The 17,115-nt window shown below is 45.1% G+C and overlaps 2 protein-coding genes and 1 long non-coding RNA gene across 3 annotated transcripts; 1 reads left to right on the top strand and 2 right to left on the bottom strand.

The window, feature by feature from the left end:
* Window positions 1–351: 351 nt before the first annotated feature.
* On the bottom strand, window positions 352–4,877 carry LOC147207892 (uncharacterized). Its single transcript, XR_015100500.1, has 3 exons — window positions 4,254–4,877; window positions 1,586–2,122; window positions 352–689 (listed from the first exon to the last, which is right to left on the bottom strand). It is a non-coding gene; the product is annotated as an uncharacterized LOC147207892 (long non-coding RNA).
* larp6a (La ribonucleoprotein 6, translational regulator a) lies at window positions 1,408–10,226 on the top strand. Its single transcript, XM_086107511.1, has 3 exons — window positions 1,408–2,161; window positions 6,971–7,169; window positions 7,957–10,226. Exons 1-3 carry the CDS (start codon window positions 1,431–1,433, stop codon window positions 9,052–9,054), a joined length of 2,028 nt encoding a protein of 675 aa, XP_085963637.1. The 5' UTR covers window positions 1,408–1,430; the 3' UTR covers window positions 9,055–10,226.
* A 2,084-nt stretch (window positions 10,227–12,310) lies between these two features.
* On the bottom strand, window positions 12,311–16,766 carry tm2d3 (TM2 domain containing 3). The gene is made up of 6 exons (XM_086107690.1): window positions 16,633–16,766; window positions 16,283–16,384; window positions 15,650–15,813; window positions 15,368–15,542; window positions 13,738–13,813; window positions 12,311–13,636 (listed from the first exon to the last, which is right to left on the bottom strand). Exons 1-6 carry the CDS (start codon window positions 16,730–16,732, stop codon window positions 13,471–13,473), a joined length of 783 nt encoding a protein of 260 aa, XP_085963816.1. The 5' UTR covers window positions 16,733–16,766; the 3' UTR covers window positions 12,311–13,470.
* Window positions 16,767–17,115: the final 349 nt, after the last annotated feature.

The raw sequence follows: 17,115 nt of genomic DNA on the forward strand, positions 1-17,115 counted from the left end.
ATATTGATGTTATTGAGAAGCGTAATGATTAATCAACAGCTAATTGATTATCAAATTAGATTAATTTCAATATGGTTATTTTTGATATTCCATTAATTGTTAAGATATCTTTTTCAATTTAAAATGGTCCAATCTCTCGGAATTTCTGCTTCCCAACCGTAAAAAATTCCCCAATTTCTGCAAATTTTCCACGAAAGCAGGCCGATTCCCTTTTTATTGAATCAAAATAAAACATTTGCTTTTACTTTGGAAAAATAAGATTCACAGGTTTGCCTGTTTTCTGGCATGTTATGGACCAAACCCGTCACAGAATCATAACTAATTAGTTTAAACAATATCTTCACTGTTAGTTTGAAATACTGTCCTGATTTTTAATAAAGTGAAATGAAAACATGATTTTTTTTTTAAATCCAACTCATTGGATTCAGAAAATGATCAACAGATGAATCAGATATGAATATAAATATTAGTTAAAGCCGTAAGATTCGGTCATGCTGTCAGACTGCGAGATAAATATCATTCTGTGTCTTGGACCAGCCGAGCTATCTCGCTTCAAGTCTGTTACCAACCAGACCCTGCCCAATTGTCGCGTGCTTCCATCAAGATTCAGTCCATCGGCGCGGGTCAATAGGGGAGGAGGGACAGCAGCTGTCAAAGTCATGTCGGTGGAGGCATTATGTGCATGGGTTCTAGGTTCAGAAAAGGCAAAAAAAAAAAAAAAGAGTTAGGGCCCATTTCTTCATGGTGGGGAGAGGGCGGTATGGACTTTTGTCATCGTGGTCGTGAAGCGGCCCAGACGCCTCCCAACCACTTATGTCACACTCCACGGGCTTAGAACGGCTAAAAGACACAATGTATGCGACACGTCTGTCGCCTCAAAATCAGCGGGCAGCGTTCGTGTCGTCCGACGTTGGCATCGTCAAAGCAAATGTTTGCAAAGGCCTTGTTGTTATTAAATAACAAAAGATAATGAGTCTGCTTTCATGAATGACGACAGAAATCAGCTGGATCCTGAAATCGGAGGATTTGGACAGTTTAAACATTAGCTCAGAACGATTTCTCGATTATTAGAATAGTTGTAACTTGACAATCGACTAGTTGTCAATTAATCGATTCATTTTGACAGCCCTCGATTGGAAGGGGGGAAAAACTGCTATCGAGTCTCACAAAGATACGAAAGATCATCACACGTCTCATTTCCTGAAGGTTCAACTTGCTTGCGTGCCAGGAGCGGCTGCGATCGCATTATCTAATTATCAGCCCTCAATTCGACTTCTTCCAGTGTCACGGCGATTCCCCAATTAGGCTGCAACGCGTGCATTCACGCCCCTCCCTTTTTAAAGGCGTGTTCGTAAGAAGCACGTGTGTCATCACAAAAACAACAATTTTGTATGCACGACTGAGAAGAAATATAAGTGAATAAATCAAGTATGCACGCTCTGGTGAACGCCTTCATGCGTTGCCTCTCCTTCCTGCTGCCCCCCTCCTGGCTGTGTGTCAGCCTGTGCTTGTGGGCCAGTGAGTGCGAACAGACGCCGCCACGGTCCAATCCCAGAGCTCGCTTCCGAGCTACAAAGCCTCTTACATATGAGGAAGTAGTCGCAGTAGCCGCGGCGGTACACGGTGGTGGTGGTGGTGGTGCTGCTGCTGCCTCCTCCTCCTCCTCCTCCTCCCCTTGCAGCCCGTCGGCCTCTCCAGCTCCAGGCTGCGTCTCGCCGGCTCCGCAGGCCGCTCCGTCGGACGCTCGGATCTGGTTCGGTCTCGCGTGGCAAGCCGTGGAGCGCGTCTTGGGAGCTCCGCGGGTCCTCCTCGGCGATAGTAGCAGTCGATCGGCGTCACGTCCCGCCTGCCTCCTTGACTCGAGCACGGCTTCTGGAGGCGCTTTCACCGACCCGGGGGCGAACATGAGCGCGGCCGCGGGGATCCCCACCCCGAGCCCGAGCCCGAGCCCCAGTCTCGGTCTCAGCCCGTGCTCCCCCGACTCGTCCGAAGAGGTCATCACCGTGGACCACCAGCTCTCTCAGGAAATGGGTACGGTGACCATCACGGTGGCCATCCAGGCGGCAGAGGACGAGGAGCCCGAGGAATTCTCGCCCGGGCATGTCGACTTTATCGGCGGCAGCTGCAGCGAGGACGAATTCGGGAAGCACGACAAGTCGAGGTTGGTCATGAAACACGCTCACGCATATACGGTGAGACACTTAAAAGTTGGCGTGAGGTAAATTTGATTTATGAAAAAGAAACTCACCGTTGTTTGAGTTCAAATGTTACTTGTTTCGCAATTCGGCTGTCATGTGTCATGAGTTGTAGCGAGATGAGCTTCAATTGGAATTAAACCTCGCTTTCCTCCAATTCATTATGTTTGTAGTGCAGGCAGCCAATTCACAAATAGTTACTAGCGGCACTTATTGGAGTAAGTGGTTTTTGAACCAACTCATTCATCTGCTTATTTGCATTTTAAGCATGTAAACAAACTGGAATATTATACGGACATTTTTATGGAGTTTATTTTTAACATATAAAAAAAAAATAAAGTATAAGTTGTTCATTCAAAATAGCTACTGCGGTTGAGGAATTCTGTTCACATTTGGGGGTGTGGGAAAACATTGTTTGGAGTTACTGCCTCACCAGAAAATTCATATTTCATATTTATATGTGGGACACATACGTTATGCCCTGTGCTTTTAATATGAAGCAAACTCTGCCTATTTAAAATACAACCCCAAACTACATCATGGGGGGGGGGGGGGGCAAGTGATGGCAAGTAACCTTGGAATTGAAAATGAAACACACTCAGAACAATTTGGCTGAAGTGACAATTAGTTGGTATTTGTTTTAAAAACAAAACAAAACAAGTGCTCGTGTTGCTTCAACTACACTGTGTGGGTGTCCATCTGACTTGAACAGTTGAGTCAATTGTGATTTGGGATGTTTTTAGGTGCCACACCCAATGCCTTAAAAATAACGGCAAATGTCAGATGTTGGTGTGGTATTGTTTAAGATGTCACAAATGGCAAAGACATGATCAACACAGAACCAGAAGTGGAACTTGTTCCAAAATATTTAGTGGTTTGAGCAATTCTGTCCTACACTGTATTTAAAAAAAAAAAATGTGGACATAATTCCTGTTGTCTTCCCATTTGAGAGAATAGGTGAGCTGCATTTGGAATTACTTCTACACTGGAAAATGCCATTCATTTCATATTCATATGAAGCAGGTGTTGTAAGCAGCGCCCTGCCCGTGAGTACCAGGTAACCCCCGAGGAACCAGCTGCTCTAAAAATAACTCTCAAGCGATGACCTAGCGATGTCGTAAAAATGATCTTTTGAAAACAAACACAGTTTGCTACCTTGTTAAATTAATAACACATGGAGGAATATCATTAATGATTAATATTAGCGCCATTAACTGTCATTTGAGAAAAGTGTTATTTCACAAGTGTGTATCAAACCGGTTGCTCTCACTTCCAAAAAGTTTCGTGACGCCCGATATCCAGTTTACGTGGAAACAAAAGTTGCCTCAGTCACTTTTAATATGCGGCAATTTCCATGCGCATTAAAAGTAATCTTTGTTGGCCAGTGATAGCAAATACACAAATGTGATCACTATAAAAAACAGGTTGCAACAAAAGTGGATCAAGGCTCTCTGTTGTGGCTGCTCAGCACCGCGTGGCTTAAGTGACAATCTGATGATAATTATATTTCTAAGGCTGTTTTGGTCTCATTTGGTAGTGCGGGGAGGATCGCGGTCGGAGTCACTTGGATGATAGAAAATGACATTATTTGCGTATTTAGATGGAGAACGCTGGACAACAAAAGATACCTAATGCACTTCTAATAGAATGGTCCCTTGTCATTAAAAACACCCCACAGTGTGAATCTCGATCAATGGAACGACTGATTGATTGCGACGGAGTTTTCATTTCTCAACCCATTGCTTCAATAGAAAGTAGTGAAAGTGTAGACAAGCAGATTTTCCTGGCTTTCTTTGCTCAAGTAAAACCACATGCTCAACAGGGGCCGGCACGGCAGCGACAGCCAACGGACGGCGCGTTCGTATGAGGCGATGGAAGCGTGTAAAAATCCTTGCACTCGAGGACTGCCCGAGCGGCCTGGCGGGAATGGCTCAGTGTTACTGGACTACCAGACACCCGAGGGAGATAAAGGATGATGCCTTCACCTTAATCTCAACCGCCAACCCTCCCTTGCATCCCTGCCTGCTATTTTTAGCCCATCTCTTGAGAAGTTCTTACCTGGACTGTCTGAGCACAAAGTGTGGCCACGCCCGGATGACTTTATAGCACACAGTGCTTTGTGCGGCACCTCCTTGTGTGGTCACGTTGCCGTTTTTGTTGCGGGTGCCGGGAGATGAGAGGATTGGTAGCTGCCGGCTGGGTGTTCACTGGTGTGTTTCCGACAGAGAATCTGTTGTTATTATAATAATAATAATAATAATAATACATTTTATTTGTGGGTGCCTTTCTAAGCACTCAATGACACCTTACAACAAGCAGTTAAAAACACAAATACAATGTTAAAAACAACATCAAATAAAATAAGATAAAATAAAACAAAATAGAGAGAATGGATTTATGGTCAGAGTGAATACGCTTGTCTAAACGGATGATTTTTTTGCAGTGGGACAGGGTAGAAGCCCAGCTGCCAATAGTGTGTGTGCCTGTGTGTGGAAGGAGGTTGGGGGGGGGGGGGCACAAGCAATTACCCCCTCCCAAATGGGTTTCTACATGTCTATACTGTATCTGTAAATATACAATAAATCATTTCCAACCCAATTTACATTCCCCTTAAGTATAAATGACTTACGGATTAATTTCGGGGAAGAAAATGGAGTCAATACGTAGTGACCGTGTCCAGTATGTTGTCTTTGCAAACTGTAAATATAGCGGTCGTCAAGCCATAACGAGACCCCCATGTGTTAGCTTAAGCATCTTAATAGCCATTCCATGGAGAAAAACTACACGAGGCAGACTCGCCGTAACCTCCGCTAACAACCCAAGCGGAACTCCATGACACGCAGTTCTTTGTCTCTCAGACTCAACTTGTACAGTGTTCCCCAAATATTTTATGAGTTGATATTCTCTCATTCATATATAGTCAAAACCCTGTCATGTGTAATTTGTCAAAACGATTTTTTTGTGCTTGGGCCAAAGCCCTCACTTCAATATATTGCTTTAGCCACATCCCTCTTGGTGCCAAGGTCACGATTGGGGAGTGGGAGAGAAGGGGGGGTGGGGGGGGGGGCTAATCTGGGGATAGCACAAATACAGATTCATTTATGATGATGCTAGCTTCCACAGGAAAAAAAACAAAATGAATTTGTGAAGAATGCGGGGGTTCACTTATCTCTGTTTTCATTTGCTTTATTTCCAATGGGAGCCACTGGAATGTCCATGGTTGGATGTTGGAGATTCCACAGTACTGTTCGGTTTTGATTCATGTTGGCGCCCTCTTGTCAAAAGAGGCTCGCACGACTCATGTGAAGGCTTGTGCCAGCTGTGCGGTCAGCTTGCTAGAAAGCTGAGAGGGAGAGAGAGAGAGGGAGGAAGGATGAAAAGACGATGCGGAGGAAGGAGATGAGTCATCCTGACAAAAATTAATTCAGTCCCCCCTTTACTTCTCTGCTTGTTTATATGAGACTTGGCGTGAAAATCCCCCTAAAGCAGGAGTGAGGTAGTAGCTTTGCTGCCTATTCTCCAAGGGAACATTGGGACCGTGTGCCTCTCAGATGGACCCGTGACTCACTGTCTCGCTGGAGCGATGGGGTTGTGTGGGGGGGGGGGGGCTTGCGCAATAATCAGATTACGTCAACGACTAGTAAAGTGATTGTGTTGAATGCAAAACGTAGTAAAAGGAGATTCTGTGAGAGTGGGAGAGCCCTCTTCCCACACAGGCAGTTAAGTACATGTTATCATCCAGAGTGTCCCAACAATCATAAGCTGTCCATTACACTGCAACATGATGTGTTCTTTCCAAATTGGAAAATAGTGGAAATAAACTGCTGCCGTCATAAATGTTTTGGTAACTGCAGAGGGTGATTTAAGTCACGTTTGTCATAGTAGAAAAAAAAAAGATACTGTATATTAAAACAAACAAATGCAAAGATACAAAACTATTAGCAGATGTTAAAAAAACATTAGAGGAAAATTATATGAGTATAACAGAAAATATCAGAAAATAATTCAAAAAACACCAAAAACATTCAATTGAAAACATACCGTACTTAAATATTTGAACCATGACAAAAATGCAGTCAAGACGTGCCCACACTTGTCTGACTGAAAATATGTAAAAAAATAAAAAATTTAAAAAAAGGAACTTTAGATGAAAAAACATTGGAAAAATTACCAGCATCTTACAGAAAAAAAATAGAAAATACAAACACAGATAAAAATACAGGAAAAAAATCAATCAAAGGATATTGGACTAAAACAAAAATATTACAGGAAAAATACGCAAATGACGGTGGTTTGTGCAGGATGTATTCCTGTAAAATTAGAGAACAATTAAATTTAAAAGAAAATTCCCAATATTTCACAAAAAAATAGAATCTTTTGGGGGGTGAAATAGTAAAAAAACGGTTCTTCAGAGAAAAAAAAATTGATCACACAACAACAGTGCCGAGATTTCAATCCAGAACTTCTCGACTGTGTGGTAGACTGATAAGACAAAACGACACCATTTTTTCCCCCATGAAATTTGGGTAAAACTCCCCAAAAACCTGGGTAAAATTAAGGCTCGATGCCATCTTTTTCACTGTTACAGTCTACGTGCATCGGGGCTAAGGTGAGGCAGTGCCTCATAAAATCCATTCGATGGAATTCTGGTGTGACATTTCTCAAATTGATCCCTCAACAGGACCGCAGTAGAACAGCAACAGGTCTGAATGACATGGACAGGAGATTTTCTGGTCTTGTCCCGACAATGACACAATTATATTGTCTCACCACAGTGGTGCCGGGACCAGCGGCGGGGAGCTGGAGGAGGAGAGCTGGCAGCCCCCTGACCCAGAGCTCATCCACAAGCTGGTGACCCAGATTGAGTACTACCTGTCGGACGAAAACCTGGAGCATGACGCCTTCCTTCTCAAGCACGTGCGACGCAACAAGCTGGGCTTTGTCAGTGTCAAGTTGTTGACCTCCTTCAAAAAGGTAACCATGGCGATATTGATTGTTGCTTTTGTCAGTGGGTGTCGGCTAGTTCCTGGCAGTTAAACTGCTGATGTTTACATGGGCAGGTTTTCCTCGCATTTTCATGCTTTCCATTTCGTCACTTGGGTGCTACGAATTATTCAACGGGTTTGTTGTATTGCCTTGTTTTTGACGACATGGCTCAGTCCTCCACGTCGCTCCGGAGATACCGCCGTACCTGCGCGTTAAACTGCCCATTGCACATTCTGTCTACTTCAACTTGCAAGCCAAAGTTATAAAGAAAAGATGGACTCTGATTGGCTGCAGTCGTGTACGTTTCTGTCGTGTCTGGTGGAGTAAATATGCTCACAGATAGCGGCCGGTCACGTAATATCATCATTCTCAATTATATCATCGCCCAGCCCAATTGATTGCCCTTCGGAAGGTAATCGACAAGGTGGAGGAATTTTGAGGGGTGGGGGGGGGTTCTGTTTCTCTGCGGCCTGGTACTGGACCACGGACCAGTTGTTGAAGACCACTAGTCTATAAATCGGGGGGGGGGGGTGTGACATGGAATATATTATTAAGATTATCAAAGGAAGAAATATAAGAACATAAAAAAAGGGGGGGGGGCAAATAACAAAAAGGGGTGGGGTGAGCAGTCACTCATTTGCATTAGCCAAGACACTTTCAAGAGGCAAAAGTACGATGTTGAAAGTACGCCTATCTTTGAGGTATTTTGACCAAAGCTGATGAAATGTTATTGAAACAGTCTCAGCCACGTCATGCGAGCATCTTGTTTTCGCAGGTGAAACACTTGACTCGCGACTGGAGAACGACTGCTTTCGCCCTGAGACAATCCAACCTCCTGGAGCTCAACGACGAGGGCCGGAAGGTGCGGCGTAAATCGGCCGTGCCGGTCTTCGCCAGCGAATCGCTGCCCAGCCGCATGCTGCTGCTGAGCGAGCTGCATCGCTGGCCTGAGCTGGCCCAGCTCACGGAGAACGGAGGCGGGGGCGGCGAGAGCGGTGCCGCTCAGCAGGAGCAGCTGATGAAGCTGCTGCTCAAAGCCTTCGGGACATACGGCGCCATCGCGTCGGTCCGCGTCCTCAAACCCGGCAAGGACCTACCGGCCGACCTGAAGAGGCTGAGCGGCCGCTACGCCCAGCTGGGCACCGAGGAGTGCGCCATCGTGGAGTTCGAGGAGGTGGAGGCGGCCGTCAAAGCCAACGAGACCGCGGGTGGCGCGGACGGCGGCAGCGGCTCGCCGGGCTTGAAGGTGGTCCTGATTGGCACCAAACCTCCCAAAAAGAAAGTCCAGAAGGAGCGGCCCGGCGAGGACGCCCCCCCCACAGGGATGCGCAAAAGCCGCTCGCTCAACAGCCGAGTCCGAGAGCTACAATACCACGCGGACGACTCCGCCTGCAGTTCCTCGGACACGGAGAGCACGCCCACGTCGCCCCGGCCGGCCCGCAAGTCCCAGTCCTGCAACAAGCTCAGCCCCACGGCCGCGGGTGTCGCCTTCCAGAACAATCACCTGTCACCCCGCAACAGTCCGTGGTCCAGCCCCCGCGCCAGTCCCTGCCTCCAGCGCAAATCGGCCCACTCCCACAAATCGCCCTTAGCCAGCCAGGGCCGACTCAGCCCCGAACCCGGGCGCCGCTGGGCCGACTACTCGTCCGACAGCAGCCTGACGCCGTCGGGCAGCCCGTGGGTGCAAAGGCGCAAGCAGGTGGCTTCGCAGGAGAGCAGTCCGGTGGGGAGCCCGATGCTGGGCCGCAAGATCCAGAATGCGGACGGCCTGCCCCCGGGCGTCACCAGGCTCCCGCGCGGTCCCGACGGAACCCGCGGGTTCCACTGCGGGCCGCTCGCCGAGAGAGGCAAGAGCGCCGCCACCCAGACTTGACGTGTAAAATGCATCCTGCTCGTGCCTAACCTGAGCGGCCCCCTCGCCTCTTATTTGACACTGTAGATCTATTTTTCTTTTTTTTTTTTGTTTGAGTGGCTTGTTCTATTTTTATACAAAATTTTGTGTTGACTTGGTGACATTAGTTCTTTGCTAATGGAAATTTGAGTGGAATTTAAGTTTTGTTGCTTCAAGAGAACTTCCCCTACATCCATCTAAAAAAAAAAAAATGTCAAAGGAGCTGTGGGGTTTTTTTTGGGGGGGGGGGGTTGCCCCCAATGACCCTCCTCTTTTAAATCGAAGTGTACTGTCCTAATGTGTGACAACCTCACACTATGGATTGGTGTATTGATACGTACGTGGAGATCACCGTATGCCTTTTTTGTGTCTGTCTGCATTTTGACGTGCTATTTTAAGGAGAAGTCAACAAAAACAATTGCTGACAATAATGTTATGTGCGGCCACGCTCGTCTAAACACGGTTTTCTGATTTATTGTTGCGTTTATGGAAGATGAATTTAGCAGCAAAGTCCACTGGTTTTTTTTTATCCTTTTCGGGGGGCAGCCATTTTGCCACTTGCTGTCGACTGAAAATAAAATCACAGTTGCGTAGGCAATGACCTTTCGCAAACTGAGCCGTGATTGGTTATTTGAGCCCTTGAGCAACTGTGACATCATTTTCATTCGACAGCAAGTGGCAAATCGGTCGTCACCTGAGATGGACAAAAATGTCTGTTTGTTTTTCGCTACGTAATTAATATTCCACTAATACAGTATTAATCTGAATACTGTGTTTTGGACTCGTGGGGCCGCATAGAACTTTATTGTAAACTTTTTTTTTTTTTTTTTGACTTCCCCTTGAAAGCAAGGCCATGTTCTCTCCAGGTTGGACAGTTCATTTCTCTTTTAATTTACACTTTTATCATTTAATTTCAGATCTACTTTTGGCAATGGAAGGGCCTCTTTTAGCCGTGAATATTTTTTTCAACAAGTATCATTTGTTTATTTATATTGAGGGGTTTTTTTTCAAACAGAACTTAATTTCTCCTCAGAGTGAGGGTGAGGGATGCTCAGGTCAAGCAAGAAGAGATGTTCCCATGTTTGCTCTACACCTGAGCTGGGGTTGTTTGTACAGTGCAAATCCTGTCGTGCAAATAAAGCACTAAAACTGCACGTATGCTTTTGTTTGTGGCATGTTTTACTGACTTGATGGCTCACCTGTCGAAAATGGTCGGAGTTGGAATGCAGAGTTGTCATACAAGAGTGTTGGAATGGAAAGAGAAATCATTCAGCTGCAGCACGCCTAAAACATGTTTGTTCTAATGAGGTGTGGCTTTAAAGGTTAGGCATGAGATCATGTCGGCGTTCAAGGAATAACTTACTTGATGCTGTGCTTGGCTCAGCTCGCAAAGAAGAAATACAAGCGCAGTGTTGACATCATGCGACGATAGAAACGGTCGGTAAGAGTAAGGCTGTATGGCGCAATTGTGAAAATTTTTAACAGACTGTTGCATGATATGCTGCCGATTTGAAGTTCTTTACATTTGTGACACATTGTATCGCTCAGCATGTCACCTGATTGCGTCCGCGTCAATGTTATGTTCCTTGCGCTCGGTGAAAGAAAACCAGCCATCGCATTTTGCCGGTCTGAGACCATATTGGCAGCTGCCTTCACGGAGCGAGCCCCCGCCAGGATGTAATTGCCGGTTCCTGGTGGCGGTGCAGCACTCCATTTGACTCGGGAGAGAAATCCTGCATCGTTTCGTTGCATCACATGCATGACGCATAGATAATACTACTTTAATGTCATGGTCGTACAAAAATAAAATACATTTAGGCACAGTTCTGGCATCATGCCGCGATGCGATCAGTAGATCAGTTTGCCGTCCGGCTTTTTGTCATGCTGAAAATGTCAACGCCAACTGCTTCCTGTTGCCTCGCTGAACTCGAGGGAAGAAAAACTTGAATGGCATCACATGTTCAAGGTGTTGCAATGAGTTAACTCATTCAGTACCAGCCAATTCTGGACCAAGTCTGAAAAGACGTTTAAAAACGTCTTTGGGAGTGAATGAGTTAACTTCCATGTTATCACGGTTAGCAGATCTAGTACGTATGATGTTCAAAAGGGAGGCTTTTCGTTAGGTGTTCAAAAGTTGGAAGTGTGGACAGTCATTTGGTTATGTTGCTGTCACAGAAAAACAGCGGTGGTGAAAACTGTGCAAGATATGATGCATACTTCTCAAAAGTTTTAAATCACTCTGCTTGCTTTGACATGTCAATACTTTTGTCACCATCAGGTAGTAAGCCACTGCAGTCAAAATGCTGAATTCAGAAACGTTGTCCTACACTGATGCCACAGCTGTAGAAATACGCTTCTGTAGTCCAGACAATGCAAGATACGTTGCTTGCTGACCGCAAGAAAACGGTCAAATGATGTTTGGGTTCTTACACATGAATGTCACTCGCATGAAAATAAGCTTCTTTTGTCAAGACAATGCATGAAATGCTGCTACGTGTCTGTGTGACTGTGACTATTTGAAAGAAAACCCCTCGTGCCCCATCAATTGGCGTCTGTAAGGACAGAATGAGAAGGAAAGAGTCCAAAGTAAAGGGACGGCAACGGCTTTTTATAGACTGCAGTTTCCGCAACTTAAGGTAGGCTCGGAACGCACCATGGCAACCGCAGAGGAGACACCGCGGGGCGCCGTTTCACGACGACAGAAGATGGATGAGAGGAATTGGTGGACTTGAGGGTCCGTTGAGGTCGGTCATAATAAATGTTTTCGCATTGGCAATGATAAGAGGACAGTGGGTGAGTGTCTTATGTGAAACGGGCATGAAATCACTTTGTTCTCTTTGCTCCCTAAAAAGACCCGCCTCCCCCCTGCCCCCCAAAAAAATGCTCTTTTTGTGGTCAAACATCATTCGCACATGATTACACTATCATCCTCATTAGGGAATGCTGCATGTAATTGCAAGGCTATGATTAAATGGGATTATCATGATTATGAAGGATAATGGCTTAATGTTACTCCCCCTCCTCATGCTCCCGTCGACCATTATATCTAATTTTCCTCTAATCTCGGAGCAAAATTCATTCAAAGACTCCCATATTAATTTCCAAACAAATTCATCTTTTTTTCTTTTCGCCTTACAATAATCATCATATTATACGTCCAACGCAAACTCATGTGCTCCGTTAGCGGAAAACTTATTTTGCATCACTGAATATTAAAATGGTCGCAGTCAGTCAAAAACAGAATTGATAAGATTTTATTATACACAACTCAGGAAATGTTATTTACAGTGTTTTCAACAAAAAAAAAAATTAAATACACATGAACATTCAATTGCACGTGGCAAACATTTGCCAGAAAAGGTCCCGCGGTGAGAGGCGAGTCGGCGCTCTGAATATGCTTGCTTATGCCGTCACTTCCTGACAAATCCTATGATCCGATCAGTTGTGCATTTGCATCATAGTAGGAAGTGACAAATTAGTGTTAATCTGGACAAACGCACAGTAAGAGATCATGATGGCCGCATTGCAAAGTTAATGACAGCTCCAGTTCGCAAAATGGATGAAAATTGTTCCAGCTGCGGCCCGAACTTCTGTTCCAGCTCAAACAGTCCCGCTGAAAATGCAAGAGTGTCGAGTTGACTCAAACCCCCCCCCCCCAATTCGGCATTGGTGCTATACTTAAAAACAAACAAAAGGACAGTTTTTAGCAGTCGTGTGAAAGGGGCTGAATGTTTTCCAACAATAGAGGAGAGCCATCCTTGGGTTTATTTTCTTATAATTGTGGCCTGAACTTCTGTTCCAGCTCTAACATTCCCTCCGATGCCAGAAATTTGCCGAGTTGACTTCCCCCACCTATTCCGCGAGGGCGTAATTTGTTTAGAACATGCTGATAAAATACAATTTTTTAATAAAAAAATGTTATCAGCGGTGTGAAAGGAGTTGAAGTTCTTTACATTTGTGACACATTGTATCGCTCAGCATGTCACCTGATTGCGTCCGCGTCAATGTAATGTTCCTTGCGCTCGGTGAAAGAAAACCAGCCATCGCATTTTGCCGGTCTGGGACCATATTGGCAGCTGCCTTCACGGAGCGAGCCCCCGCCAGGATGTAATAGCCGGTTCCTGGTGGCGGTGCAGCACTCCATCTGCACGCTCGCACCAGAGGAGGCTGATTGGGATGGAGCTGCCATATGTGTGTGTGAGCGTGAGTGTGTGTGTATGCACAGGCACACACTCATCTTCATCCTTAGGTGTGAGGCAGGAAAACACTTCCTGCGTGTTAGCAGATGGGAATGCCGGGGCGGTGCTGACAACGCAGTGTCAGTTGATCATCAGTCCTTGGAGCACGAGCCGTGTCTCAAACATCATAATGTTAGTGTAATCATAATGGGGGGGGGGTTTAGATGTAAAGAGAACCGTCCGCCGGGCCCACGTAACCCACGGCGATGAGAAGCACGTCTATCAATGTCCAAATGCCCAGTCCTCCGAAGCTGAAGAGCTTGCCCAGACCCTCTCTCCACTGGCCCAGGTAAAAGCGGTCCGCCCCAAAACCGCCCAGCGTGATGCTGCACAAGAGTAAACACGTAAAAGACACGTAAAATTAATAATCGGCGCGCAGGTTGCCCACGAAAGGTAATATAAAGTCTTTTGTAAGCTTTGATTATACCTGAGCGCCAACGCCGTGGACCACTTGTATCCTCCAGTCCAGTTGCAATACAAACGCTTCTGAAAACGCCTTTTGCCTATAAATAAACTAGTGTGAGCAGACGGAACATAGCAGCTCATGCTTAAAATCAACTCATTGGAGTTTTGCAATGGCCGAGGGAGAAGGACTTCAGATTTTTTTTTTTTTTTGATAAGAGTTGTTTTATCAACTATTTTTTTGTGACTTTGTTCCTCATAAAACTGAATTCCCTCCTGTAACAACAAAATAGCATTTTTGTCTGGTTTGATGGTATATAATGGTTTTGAACAGTCACGGTGTCAAAACTGCTCAAGGGAGCTTTAATCTTCTAAAAATTCCAACTTTTTGATCCATCCATCCATCCATTTTCCGAACTGCTTGATCCTCACTAGGGTCGCGGGGGGTGCTGGAGCCTATCTCAGCCGTCTCCGGGCAGTAGGCGGGGGACACCCTGAATCAGTTGCCAGCCAATTGCAGGGCACACAGAGACGAACAACCATCCATGCCCACACTCACACCTAGGGACAATTTAGAGCGTCCAATCAGCCTGCCATGCATGTTTGTTTTTTTTTTTTTGGAATGTGGGAGGAAACCAGAGCACCCGGAGAAAACCCACGCAGGCCCGGGGAGAACATGCAAACTCCACACAGGGAGGCCGGAGCTGGAATCGAACCCGGTACCTCTGCACTGTGAAGCCGACGTGCTAACCACTGGACTACCGGGCTGCCGGGCCAACTTTTTGAATTATATTTAAATTATATCAAATTCAGATGCATTTTAAATAAAAAAAAAATCTGACCAATGAAATCATAATTTTGTAACAAAGCACAGGCCGACATCAGATTTAGATGGTATGATAACCATCACGAAAAATATTACAGTTTCATGGTATCATAGTATTAAAATGACTTTTTTCCCCTTTAAATATGTGAGTGAATAGAAGCAGCATTTCCCCCCCACATTGAACACAATATATTTCATTCATCTATGTTAACATTTGTCGACTGTTTTAATTCTCCTCATTAAATCACAGTGTCCCATCACTGGTGAGCTGTTTTTAGACCAGAACTGTGAGCTACTCATGTTGCCCTTGAGGCTAATGAGAACACGCTAGCATCATTCTTTTTCTTTTCTTTAGGACAAAGCCCATTAACAGAGCAAAAAGGCACCCGTGTTTGAAGCGTCTTGCTAACTCCTTCCTCTCCTCCATTCCCTTTTTGCTCACGGAGAAGTACCAAAAAAAAGGTAATTGAGACAATTAACTTCAAAGAGGTGGCTTGTTTACTCAACATTGTAAGCAGCCAAGCATCTTGTAACCTGCTTAGGCGTCCCCCTCCAAAAAGTAAAGAGCTCATTATCGGTGACTGCCAGTATAAACGGTTACTGAAACCATGACCTTTTAAAACCAACGTTAATCATCAAACCGGTTATCATTCCATACCTACTTGGAACTTTTTTTTCATTTAATTGTCAGGCATTTCAAACACTTCAGAGCACTTTCAGTGATAAAATGTTCATGTATGCTCCACATTTTCATTCAAAAACATGACCAAAAAGAATGCATAATGCCAAACCAAAGCAAGCGTGTTGCAAGGATTCTTCAGAAGCGTACCTAAACAGTGAACGTGTTCCAAGACATCACAGGTGGCATTGTAGCGCTGCCGAGGGCAGGCCACAGTCATGCAACTGGTGGAGTTGGAGCAGCGGTACTGCCTCGAGTCCAGCTGCCAACAGAACTGACAGGTGACGGAAAGAGAGAAGTTGCTTTGCTGCTGGCCTGACTCTCCCTAAACAAAGCACAAAAATAAAATCAGGGCTGAGACACAAGAAGCAACGCAATAAGGAATGATGACTCAAAAAAAAAATGAAAGGAGGAAAAAAAACCCCAACTCACAACACAGTGAACGCCTTTTTTGGCTTTACAGGAGAAGGAAGTCGGTTTCCCGTAGGTGCAATTGTGTTGATAATTGCACTGCATGCAATCAGCGGGCAAGCGACTGCAAAGTCCCCCACTGGGACATTTGGAGGCGTAGCTCTCGTCATTACCAGCGGGAGAAGCTGCAATCAAAGACAGAAATGTAAAAAGGAATATTTTCTTCCTGCGTATGAAATATGGAGGTAGATGCCTGTTCCTAATTTTGGGCCACCTCTGGCTGTAAAAACCTCAGAAATCATAAAACCTGGAGACATGGGACACACTTTTAAGTTGCATCATTCGTAAATCAAAGTAACTATTGTTGATGTATTTGCGAAAATATGACATTACTGTGCCGTGATAAACATTGAGTCCATGTCATCTTTGCTTTTAAATTTTCGTTTGACTTGCGAAGAGATTTAAGGTTTATCCTGTATGTATAAACATTTGTTTGCGATGCAAGCAAAGAGTATGGCTGAGGGAGAAAACCCCACAATGCATTGACCAGGAATCAAACCCCAGCAACAATTGTACCACTGAACCAGTAATGCCTTGCACATGAAGGAAGACAACACACAACTACAGCATAGTACGTGAATGAATGAAGACTACCGGTGGCTGCAGCAGGCACCACCGGGCTGGTGATAACCGGGCCATGTTGGGCTTCTCTGGCGTACGGAGGATCCTGGCCGACGTGCGGGGAGCTCAGATAACCTGAACGGGAAAACACAAGCATCAATCATGGCGGTTACAATAGATCTTTTGCACGTGACAAATCACTGCTTGAATCGAAATAACCATCACCAAAAAGCTAATTACGTCATATGTGAAATGCGACATTTGATGGACAAGCAGCCTCCGGGCGCAGCTAGCTAGCCGTTTTGAGTTTTAGCGAGATCCGCTTGCTGTGCGCTTTTCCATGTACATTTTAAACTTTCACAGTCAACACGGAAGGAACGTACCATTGACACACTGCAAAAAAAGGTCCGTACACAAGAGGAGTCCGATTCCGTAGCTTTTGAGGAATCGCCCCTTTTCGGGACGCCACTGTTTACAAGCCATTTGTCCCTTGCTTGTCTTCCTTGTTGCGTCCTCCTTTTTTTTTCCTCTTTGGTTGCTCGCTTGTAGCGGTTGGTGGAATGAAGCGCATTGTTGCTCTCTATGGCCACATGAGGTACAACAACAGCAGCTCATGATTTCTTCTATGAAAGGTTTGGCTTTTACATACCGATTATCAGTTTGACGCTGTTGAAAAATATACTGAGGATTCACTTATCAAATGTTATTGGGGTTTTATTTAACATCCAAATCGGACATGCTTATCAATGTCATGTTTTGTGACCTAAAAAATTAGAACAATGGAATTCATTCTAAAACTTAACATTGCTAATGTGCCATACGTGTTAAACTGGGTTGAAAATAAATACATGATATAAAAAAATAAA

This window comes from Hippocampus guttulatus, chromosome 3 (genome assembly GCF_054856545.1).
Source record: "Hippocampus guttulatus isolate MCC_2025c chromosome 3, RoL_Hgut_1.0, whole genome shotgun sequence".
Lineage (NCBI taxonomy): Eukaryota > Metazoa > Chordata > Actinopteri > Syngnathiformes > Syngnathidae > Hippocampus > Hippocampus guttulatus.